Source organism: Lepidochelys kempii, chromosome 1, assembly GCF_965140265.1.
Source record: "Lepidochelys kempii isolate rLepKem1 chromosome 1, rLepKem1.hap2, whole genome shotgun sequence".
Taxonomy (NCBI): domain Eukaryota; kingdom Metazoa; phylum Chordata; order Testudines; family Cheloniidae; genus Lepidochelys; species Lepidochelys kempii.
This window is the reverse complement of record NC_133256.1, coordinates 125863853-125875982: the sequence shown is the minus strand read 5'-3', so window position 1 is coordinate 125875982 and position 12130 is coordinate 125863853. Positions and strand designations below refer to the sequence as shown.

The 12130-nt window shown below is 38.5% G+C and overlaps 1 protein-coding gene across 1 annotated transcript in view; it reads left to right on the top strand.

The window, feature by feature from the left end:
• PRKX (protein kinase cAMP-dependent X-linked catalytic subunit) overlaps positions 1-10178 on the top strand; it is a 120445-nt gene extending 110267 nt beyond the window's left edge. Inside the window, exons 8-9 of the mRNA XM_073354212.1 lie at positions 3748-3897; positions 5896-10178. Coding sequence (XP_073210313.1) covers positions 3748-3873 — 126 coding nt within the window. The 3' untranslated portion in view covers positions 3874-3897; positions 5896-10178. The remainder of the gene's footprint in view (positions 1-3747; positions 3898-5895) is intronic.
• The last annotated feature ends 1952 nt before the right edge of the window (positions 10179-12130 follow it).

Sequence of the window (12130 nt, the reverse complement as noted above, 5' to 3'; positions counted from 1 at the left end):
CATATGTTATATAGAATATGTTCATAAGTGTGAATATGGTGCAACAGGAATATGCTTTATGCAAAAGGTCTCTTGTAAGGTATCATTACAAAGATTATAATCTACTAAATGTGGTCATCCTATTTGTATGAATGTATCATTCTTGTATCTAAAACTAGAAATATGAACTATAACTCTGAGGTCCTATTGTAATTATGCAAAGTGTGGGCCATTAATGGTGGTTTGGAATCTTGACCTGGTGTTTTTCCATTTAGAAGGAGGGGTGGGGACCCAAAGAGACAAAGGATTCCCGTCTTGTGCCAAAGCTATGAAAGGGGGGGAACAGAACAAAGGGGGCTGCCAGTCATGAGAAATCCCCTAGTTACCACCTGAGCTGTACAAGGATTGCACCAGGGGAAAGGATTAGGCCCAGACTAGGAAGAGGTCTAGTCTGTAAAATGGAACATCTCTGAGGGTGTGATTTATCTGTAATGAGTTTCTTAATGTGTTAGGCTTAGACTTGCATGTTTTGTTTTATTTTGCTTCGTAACTTACTTTGTTCTGTCTGTTATTACTGGAAACCACTTAAATCCTACTTTTTATACTTAATAAAATCATTTTTTGTTTATTAATTAACCCAGAGTAAGTGATTAATACCTGGGGGAGCAAACAGCTGTGCATATCTCTCTATCAGTGTTATAGAGGGTGGACAATTTGAGTGTACCCTGAATAAGCTTTATACAGAGTAAAACGGATTTATTTGGGGTTTGAATCCCATTGAGAACTGGGTGTCTGGGTGCTGGAGATAGGTGACCTGCCGAGCAGTTTTTGGTTAAATTCTGCAGCTCTGGGGGACGTGTCAGACCTGGATCTGTGTTTGCAGCTGGCTAGCGTGTCTGGCTCAACCAGGCAGGGTTCTGGAGTCCCAAGCTGGCAGGGAAAATGGGCTCAGAGGCAAATTCAGCATAGCAGGTGACAGTCCTAATGGGGTCTCTGTGACCGAACCTGTCACACCCTCCTCTGGCTCCTACACGGAGGCGCAGCCAGGTGGCTCTGCGTGTTGCCCTGTTCTCAGGCGCCGCCCCCTCAGCTCCCATTGGTCATGGTTCCCGACCAATGGGAGCTGTGGGGGTGGCATTAGGGCATGGGCAGTGTGCAGAGTCGCCTGGCTGCCCTTATGTGTAGGAGCCGGAGGGGAGATTTGCTGTCTGCTTCCTGGCAGCTGTATGGCATGGAGGCTAGCAGGGAGCCTGCCAGCACCACCACGCAGCACCACCATGAGGAGAGTCAATGGCCCGGTCAGCAATGCTGACCGGAGCTGCCAGGATCCCTTTTTGACCGGGTGTTCCGGTCAAAAACCAGACACCCGGTCACCCTACCCGTGACCTGTCCATGACTTTTACTAAAAATACTTGTGAATAAAACGTAGCCTTACTTATGAGAGTACCACCGTTTTTTTCCCCCAGTTCCATATTGATCACATGACTTTGGACGTGTAACTAAAATAACTAAGGAAAACCATCTATATCCCATACCTAACAGGAATAATCTTAATTTCAAAATGTTTTCAATACTTTTCCTGAAGGAATTAATAGTAATGTTCTGATCTGTTAATGGCTTATAGCAAATTATATGAATAAAGCTTTAGATTAGGCAATTTGATATTCCAGTGCCTTTGCAATACCAAGCAGACGGTGCAGGTTTGATTCACAATGCTAAATTTACTGTCTAGGTAGTAGGGCATGGAGGTTGTGTGAGAGAAGGCAAACCAAACTGGCTAATGAAAGAAAGATACAAAGGGAACCCTATTCTGTACTTCAGGCCCAGAGGGAGAGTAGACTGGTGATTTATGTGCTAGATGTAAGACAGGGAAGGCTATGGAGACTGGGAATCCCCAGGACAATATTAGAAATGCAAAGGACCTTCAGGGGAAGCCAAGAACAGATGGTTCCTCACAATATCTCCACATTTGCTTTAAAAGATCTACTGGGGTGAAAGAAATACTTTTATTAATATAACATTGTAAAATCAGCATTTTATGATGTGGCTACTTTTTCTTCAAATTACAGCAGTTCAAATTACTTTTTATTTTAAGTGCTGAATGCTTTTCTCCTGCATGGGTTTATTGCCAGACTAGAAAAAACATAGGATATTAACGACGTGAAGTATCTGAGTGAAACATTTTAATGCACTTACAAGCAATCAGTTTGATAGGTTTGGGGTGTTTTCTGAGCCAAAAAACAAAGTATGCAAATCACTATTGAGGAGGGGTTGGAAAGAGACACTTTTGTTGCCAGCAAAAGGACCTACTGATGTCATCATGGCAAAGACTATTAAAAAGACATTAATATTTAATGTGACCAAATTACTTCTTGATGCTCAGCAGGAAAAAGTCATTTGCTGATTATATTTAACTCTCTGTAACAGAACATTCTTGAAGCTTCTGACTAATTGCTTAGTGATTAAAATTTCAATCTCATATCTTTACTGTATTACTACAGTGCCATTCACCACAGTATGTAAGCACTGTGCAACAACTGAGAAGCCTTAAGCATGCCTACAAATGATAAAATAATTAGGGGAGATGATTTTATAAAATGGGGTACGGGAGAGTATTTATTTATTTTTATCCTTTCTTACTACTTTCTTTACCTCATCCTTTCTCTCATGGTGTTTATTAATTTCTTCTTGTCTCCTGCTTTTCCTTCCCTGTTACCCCATTAATGTTAAGGAACTACCACCACGGGGCACGTCCTTGTGCCATGTGTAATAATTGGTCCTACTTTATTTATGGATATTGCCCAGCATAGAGTCAGTGCTAAGATGTCCATTGACCCTTAGAGAGAGTTAAGATGTGACTATTGATGATGGTCAAATCTCTAGGAAAAAACAGATGAGTTAAGGATGGAGCTTCAGCCTTGATGTAATCTTTGTACTCTCTTTTGTGTTTAATCCAGAGTCAACATTATTCCAAAGCCTTTTTCTTAGCTCTGCTCATCCTTGTATCAAAAATTAAATCACAGAAATTTTATTCTATGTCTTAATAGAGCCATCATATCTGAAAATATGAATGCCCCCACTAAAATCATTCCAAGTACTGCTGTCAGGAACCTCTTCCTGTCTATCGCACAGACCACATAAGCCCCCCTCCACCCTCTTGTCTGTCCCGTTGTCCTAGACAAACTCCTGGTCGTCGTCTTTAAGGTCCTTCAGCATTTAGCCTGGACCTATTAGGCCTACTACGTTGTTGAGCCATTGATTCCTGCCTTCCTTCTACCAGTAATAGCAGCCTAGAGCACTTGCTTCTCCCTCACCCACTCGCATCCCAACTCTTCATGAATGGGAGAAAAACTCCTAGTTAAATCCATAAATCTTGTCCTGCAAATTTCTACTCAAAAATCACTTCTTCCATAATGCATAGAGCAAATTGCACCCTGATAACAGTATGCAGGTGGGAATTGTAAATAGTGCCCCTGATTTGCTAAAAATTACACAATCTTATTTTTGTTATCCTGTTCCCCTCATCACCCCTCCCCGCCCCACTAACCTGCTTTTTTCTCTTGTCCTCCTGTTGTCTGGTATTTTAGACTGCAAGCTCTTTGAGCAGGGACTGTCACTTGCTGTTTGTACAACGTTTACAATGTGGGAACCAACCTGATTGGCCTCTAGGCACTACTACAGTATGTGTTCAAAAAGATGATGATGAAGAGATAATTACTGTGGTATGAAAACATCTATTTCATTTTTGTATTGTTTATTTCTGGTCAGCCTCCAATAGTGCCGAAGGTATCCAATGATGGAGATACGTCTAATTTTGAAGCTTATCCTGAAGATGACTGGAACAAAACCCCTCCTGTAGCCCCTAAAGATCTAGAAATTTTCCAGAACTTCTGAGGGGGGACAGCCAAACTCGGCAAGGTATTTGACCTTCATCTTTGTCAGTTGTAACCTTAGTAAAATAGCAGCATGTAATATGTATGTTGAAATTCTGTAGGAAATGTCGGTTTGTACAACAGAGCCTTGTGCAGAAGAAACAGTGCTACCAGATTTGCCTGTTACTGTGGGGTATGCTCATTTATTAGAGTTACTCTTCTGGGGTGGGGTTCGTAATTCTATCAATGTACTGTTTGTGTCACTTGTGTTCTCGTACAGAGCTCTACTTCTGCAAGTTCCCTCCCAATGGAGCTATCCTACAGGACCTAGGTTCCCCAGGGCTGGATTCTTCCAGCCCCGGAATCAGGCAAACGAACACATACGTATTTGAGAGGACTGGGACAATCAGCACTCCCAAGCTGACCCCTTATATGTCCCTGGACTCAGTAGGCTGGATCGAGCAGCACTTCTAAGCTGTCACCCTCATAGGCCCTTGGACTCAGCAGGTTGGGTCAAACAGCACCTCCAAACTGTCACCCTCATATGCCATGGGCACTGCACCGGAATAGAGTACGCCTGAGCAGGCTGGATTGAGCAGCACTTTTAAGCTGCCACCCTCCTATGTCCCAGGTTCAGAACATCCCTATCCCCACTTTTACATTACAGTTGCTTTGGTAGTAACCCACTTGGTGAACAAACTCCACAGGATTTTTGGGTGCTGCAGGGATCTTTAGCTTAGGAACGAGGAATGTTGCTGCAGAGCGAATGAGAGAGCCAAAAAACAACTACGATGGAGGGGGCAAGAGAGGAGCAACCAGCTTAACCATGAAAGTTATGTATTGCCATGTAATGACCGTAGGGAAGCCAAACAAAACAGTTATAATATTAAATCTAACTTAAATTTGATTATGAAAGTCAGGTTTAGAAAACTATAACTGATCACACAAGTCAGGGTCAGAAGGCTATACCTATAGAGAGAGAGAGAGAGAGAGAGAGCTGGGTTCTCACCACTCCGTGAAGCTGGACTCAATCGGGTTCCAGGTGGTGGTGGTAGCTGAGGGTCCGGAGTGCTGGAGACAGGCAGAGCCCTCAGCATGATCAGTCAGGAGAAGATGAAGTCCCAGTGGAACTGATGCAGATTTTTGAACCAAGCATTAGAACACTTACTTGAGCATGGGTGGGGTTTTTGTAGGGACAGAACAGTGGTTCAAGGAAGAACACTAGATTTGTTTATGGCTAAACTGATGGCTCAAGGGAGTATACGAAAGTTGTATTGTTCAGGCTAAACAATAGGAACTGATCATTCCTGGCCATGGGTGAAGTTCCTTCGAGGGAGCTCACAATACAATTAGGCAGCTTCAGTACTTTGGATACCAATAAAGGATTTATTACTAGAATTGGTCTGATAACTACTGCGCTGGATGTGTGCAGGCGTGGGTTCATTAACATCTGGAGCAGAGATCCCCCATCATGCAGTGCTTCCCTGCTTTTCTGGTCCCAGGATTCAGTGCAGTTCTTCCCTTGGAATCTCTGTTCTCCATTCAGTATGCTAATGAGGGTGCCTCCCTGTCCCATCCTTGATGCAAATGAGGTTAGGGGAGTTTCCTTTATCCTGTCACCCTTATCCCAGGGGTTTAGGTGTGTCTTCCACTGCCTTTTCGTAAGTCTTTCTTCTGATCGGTTTTGGTTCAAGCAGAGGCTGGGGATGGGAAGGTCTTTTCGTGAGACAGACAGGCTGGATACTGTTCCCTGGTTCCCCAAGAACACAGAGCTGACGGGTAACAACAGCTTCTGATTATTTAATCACATTGCTATATAATTCACCATGCTCTTTTTAAGATTCAGTTAGGGTGAGAAAAATGGAGAAGGGTAATGTATAGTAAATATATTAATAATATGAAGTATACTAGATGAAGAGATACTAGCTAAGTTTACAGATGAGGTGGTCCAAGCATTTGTGTGTCCCTATTTTCACAGCATTGTAATCTTAACTATAATAGTCTGGAACTTGGCATTCTTTTAAAACGTTTTTTTTTCTTTTAGTTTTATGGTGGAAACTGGAAGAAGATTGACGTGATATTCGCAGGTTTGCAAAGAAGAACTAAGTACATACATGAAGACATTCTTTGACATATAGGAGAGTGTTATCACATTCATATGTGCACATTAGTAGATAAATATTTAACAATTGGCAGGCAGGTGAGACTCATTTTAACTGTATAGAATTGGCATTAGTTTAGCAAATTATGATACTGAAAGTCTACTCTGTAGTAGACTCATGAAAAATTCTATGTTGTAGTTTTTTAACTTGTTTTAGTGTTAGTTTCCTGCTATGCCCAGATCCTTTTTGCATAGTTAACTCATAGTCTTAATTTTATAAGTTTATACTAAACTTGTGTAATTAAAAGCACAAATTAGTATATATGTATATAATGAATACAATACAACTAAAGCACAGGAACTGTGCAAAGATGTAAATTTTTGTACTTTGCAGAGTCTATGATTTTTATTTTTCAAATAATGTTTTTCAAGAAGTTCTCTGGGGGAAAATCGTAAAAGGATAAATGAGTTTTTCATCATCTTATATGCATTTTATAATTCTTTGTAAAAAATAAAAATAATTAAGTTTAAAAAGATTTGTACCTAAAATTTCCAGTGCTTCACATTTGCAACCATAATACTTGAAAGCAGAAAGAAAAAGGACATGTTTTGTTGTTCATTTCAAAAACATATTAACTTCATAAGTAACTTTGGTTAAAACAATGCATTGTGTTTTTACATGACATGATATTTGGTGACTACACGCTGTGTATAGTGGGTTTCCCTTATATGTGAAATCACTGTAGGGCAAATAAAGCAGTGCATGCTGCTAATGAGGGGCGGGGGTAGATCTATTGTTGCTCTCACTGTGTTTCTGCTTTATCCAATTTCTGATATTTAAGTAGGAGAATGAGTTACTCAAAGAAAATATGAGAAATGTGTAATCTAAAAGATGTGAACAGTAGTATAAACAGTGTGAACGTGTTAGTGAAGAGTACACAATCCTCCCTAACAAAAAATCTAGATTTTAAAAAATCAACCAAAAACTACTAAACGTTGTTGTTTGGTTATGCTGCAAAATATGGAATTATCTTTGAATATTTTTCCTAAAAATCATGGAATTTCTTAACTTTGTGGAAATTATCTGTACAATAGCTCCATTTTTTTAAAACTTCCTGGCTCTCCCTAGCAGCTCTATTTTCCCCAAGTTGAGTACAAGCAGTGTCAGGCATACTTTGATCATAGTTGAAATTATTTTTGTTATTGACCTAAGTAGGAGCTGTTGGGTGCTCAGTACTTTTGAAAATCAGACAGGTGCCTAAATATGCGTTTAGATGCCTAACTTTGTGCTCCTATATTTGAAAATCCAGGGCTAAACTTATGCGGGTCTTGTTTTATAAGTCCTCACCATTAGGACTTTAAACATGTGCAGGATTGGACTTCAGGTTTAAACCTAATCTGTTTTTTATCTACTCTGATCAGTTTTCTAGGTGGACCACATCCGTTTATAAGTGGAGCGCACTGTATTTAAGGAATATTTGCAATAATGCTTCATTTTAAGTAATACCAAATACTAGCAGGTGATGTGTGTATACACATATATGCAGAGGTAGATTTAGATATAATTTAAGAATATTTGATTTCATGTTTCACACTGTGATATTTGCGCTAACATAAGGAATTGATTTTGAAGTATCAGGGTTTAAAAACAAAACAAAAATACATGCTTCCAATGATTGTGTTGTAGATAAATTTGTAGTTAGGCCAAAAGTATTTTTTTAAAAGGCACATTTGTGCCCTGGAGTCTTGCTACTTATACTGATGGCTCTAAGTAGAGTTTAAGAATACCAAAACAGATGATGTGGACACTTCTCCACAGATCTCTGCACCTCAGTCATAACCTGCAGTGCCCTAGGTATTGTTGAAATCTAGGCCTAAGTTGGGTAATTGTTCTGAACTGCATGCTAAATGCAATATAGTACAGTGTGTGATATTCAAATGGTCACTTGGCTCATAAACCAAGTTAGTAAAATAATTCTGCTTCTGACTTCAGTCAAATTTCAGCCAGGAGTCTCTAGCAGTAAAAAGCTGCTGACATCTGTACCCACCTAGTTCTCATCAGTTCACAAGTGCAGTGAGCTGACAGATATGATTAATCATACGTCAAACTCCAATTTCTGCTTTATATTGAAAAATTAATGGCATATATCCCTGGACCTATATACCGGAGTGTGACTGATTACATAAGTGTCTTGCGGAAATGCAGACAGTGTTTATCTGGTAGTAAACTGAGGACACTGAAGGGGAAATTCTGTGTTGCTATTGACAACTTGATACCTTTATGCAAGTGCCACATATCGCTGATTATTAATAGGCCCCACATGCCACTCCCATTAAATACTGTGTAGAAATTGGTAATAAATAAAAAGATACAGAACTGGCATAAGAAACAGTCATTTTACTTGGTAAAAATATATCAATCTCTGTAAAATGTTTGGTCTGGCATGTATTTATATGCAGTGAGATAGCTTTCTCTTGCTGATTTGATAGAATAATTAAGTACACAGCACACAGAGCTTGTATTTTCAAAAGAGTACAGTTCTTTCTAATGTGTAAGCTTACAGTATTCCATGGAGAACTATAAAACCCATTTTTTATTACAAAATATACATATTGCAACGAACGTGCTGAATTTCAAGAACTAGGTTTGCAGATTTAAAAACTGAACTGCCTAAGACCTCATTTACATCTTCAAAGCCAGAAGAGGGGAATAACATTACATTTGAACACACGTATCACATTGGAGGTAATTGATCTTGAATGTTTTCACACCAGGAATTAGATTTTTGTCCGTGAAATTTATCCATTGTTGGCAATGGATGCACTGAAACTCTGTGCCAGAGAGTAAAGAAATCTAATCAGGCAGGTAAATTAAGTTGATAGATTGACTTTACATTCTTTCTGGAACTGTGTGTGCATGTATAGCTGATCTCTAATTATTACAGACTAATAATCTCTTTATGTGCTTTCTAGTATAAAACTTATTTCACATTTTGGTAACTTATAATTAACCATAGACCACTTTCAGAACATTATTTAAATGAAAACGGTTTTGTAATTATGAGCAGTTTTTTCCTGTACAATATAGAATTTAAGAGGCACCACTGCCTACCCATTTTATTTATTTGCATAGCTGGGTCAGTTTCATTTTACCTCTTTGCTCATTGGGATTTCACACCACACTGTTGCAACTATATATCAGTGCTTAACCAGAAGTTCGCAGACAGACGCTGCATGAATGACTCTGATTTCTTCAGTAATTTAAAACATTTTTTTTCATTTTTTTTTATTTGACTGAAGTGTTATTCTCTAAAGTTCTTTTTATAATGGTTGCTTTTGTTAACAAGTATTTTGCATATAAACTAGTGCTGTTTCCCACAACAGTCTATAAGACCTTTCTATTTCTTCAGCTTCAGTGAACAAGAACGTTAAAAAGAAACGTTAAAATTATCTTTATTTTTGTGTTTATATATTTGTTTTTAAACTGCTCAATATGAGCTTTTAAGTGAATGAACTTGCATTGTAAACTAAATTGCCTTGTAACCAAATGATTAAAATGCTTCATGATTTAGATGGAGAACATGCTGTAGATTTTCCTGTAAATTAGCTTAATTGATGAATACTTGTGCTACTGAGCTTTAACTAATGTGATCTTCCACTGTAGAAAAGTCATTGTTAATTGATCAAAATATAGGTACTAAACTATGTTTAAATGGATGAACAGGGATTTTGTGGATTTTGAAAGCAATTAAAATATGCCTACTATTCAGTCCATCTGCTTGCCATTCAGAAGACTTGTGATGCAGTGCTTCCTCTGCTATACAATTATTTTTCAGCTTTCAAGAACTATAGCATGATTCCTTTTGTACTGTACTGTGTACAGACTTTTCCATGTATTGCACTTTTCTGTGGCAAACCTAACTGCTTGATAAATACTTGCATAGTAAGTAGTGGTAGTTGCAGCAGGCATCCGTGTACTACTTAACCAATTTGAACTGCTAGACTGCCAAGGTTAACTTAGACAAATCTTATATGTTGTTGGTTGCTTGTCCTAAATCCAATGTATAAGTACTGTTCAAAGTCATAAGTCAGCCCTCATTGCACAATTAAAATCACTGTGATCTGTACATAAACTTTAGTAAAATTTTACTGCTGTTTAATTTATGTAATATCTGTCAATTCTGGATTTGTTTAATAAACCTTTCTATCTTTGTAAGTGTCTAAAATCTAGTTTGCTTCTATTTATATTGGGAAGAGGGTATAACTTCTGCACCAGCTTTCAAAATGAAAATGCTTAATTGTTTTGTTTTTTTGTTTTTTTAAACTGTCCCTTTTTAAAGCAGAAGTCAAGATTTCTCAGCACAAGACTCAGGTGGTGAAAGATATTTCAGTAGCCACTGGCATGAAGAGTGAACAGGAAATATTGGAGAACAAAAATGTTCTGATTCCTGTTTGTTCAGGGATATCTCCAATAGTACAAAACATAATCTGCAAAGTTCTCATTAAATTGTGTAAACACTTAGTTCTGATCTAGTTCAGCGTGTTCACGATTTAATGCTCTAAATCTTCCCCAAGTTCATTTCATGCTGTTTTTAATTTAATCAAGTACATTTAACTAAATATTCCCTGTGTTCAGGAGCCTCAGAAAAATACATGGTGGTCTACAGATGTTCATGTAAGTGTGGTATCAAACTGCTTCTCTGTGGTTGTGATGACTTCCTGCTAGAGTAGACTACAGTTCTTTAGTTTTGCATTGATCGTAACATACAATGGCAGGGGAAATCCAAATTAAAATTCTATTTTAGAATGGTCACCCTTGCAAGTCACTTAAAATTGAACCAACCAAAATAATTTTAGATCAGTCACTTGGAGATTCTATCCCTGTCTTTGCCACAGAGTTCTGTTGTGATGCTCAATAAGTCACTTAACCGAAATTAACAGGCGGTCACTAAATTGTGTTCCTCGTTTTCTGGGTGCCCAAATTAAGAAACCTGGAATATGACTTCCACAATGATGAGCACTCACAGCTACACTTGAACTCAGTGAGGCCTGTGCTCTGAAGAAATAATATGCTGTATATTGGTAAGTATTCTGAAAAATCAGGTTGTAGATATATCAAATTGAGTATCAAAAATAAGTAGATACTTAGAACAGAACATAAGAATGGCCATACTGGGTCAGACCAAAGGTCCATCTAGCCCAGTATCCTGTCTTCCAACAGTGGCCAATGCCAGGTGCCCTAGAGGGAATGAATAGAGCAGGTAATCAAGTGATCCATTCCCTGTTGCTCATTCCCAGCTGGCAAACCGAGGTTAGGGACACCATGTCTGCCCATCCTGGCTAATAACCATTGATGGACCTATCCAAGAATGTATCTAGTTCTTTTTTGAACTCTGTTAAATAGTCTTGGCCTTCACAACATCCTCTGACAAAGAGTTCCATCGGTTGACTCTGAACTGTGTGAAGAAACACTTCCTTTTGTTTGTTTTAAACCTGCTGCCTATTAATTTCGTTTGGTGACCCCTAGTTCTTGTTATGAGAAGGAGTAAATAACACTTCCTTATTTACTTTCTCCACACTACTCATGATTTTAGATCTCAATCATATTCCCCCCTTAGTCGTCTCTTTTCCAAGCTGAAAAATCCCAGTCTTACTAATCTCTCCTCTTATGGCAGCTGTTCCATACCCCTAATCATTTTTGTTGCCCTTTCTGAACCTTTTCCAATTCCAATATATCTTTTTTGAGATGAAGCGACCACATCTACACACAATATTCAAGATGTGGGTGTCCCATGGATTTATATAGGGGCAATATGATATTTTATGTCTTATTATTGATCCCTTTCTTAATGATGCCTAACATCCTGTTTGCTTTTTGACTGCCCCTGCACGAGTGGATGTTTTCAGAAAACTATCCACAATGAAGCCAAGATCTTTCTTGAGTGTTAACAGCTAATTTAGGTCCCATCATTTTATATGTATAGTTTTCCAGTGTACATTACTTTGCATTGATCAACATTGAATTTCATCTGCCATTTTGTTGCCTAGTCACCTAGTTTTGAGAGATCTGTTTGTAGCTCTTTGCAGTCTGCCTGGGACTTAACTTTCTTGAGCAATTTTGTATCATCTGCAAATTTTGCCACCTCACTGTTTACCCCTTTTTCCAAATCATTTATGA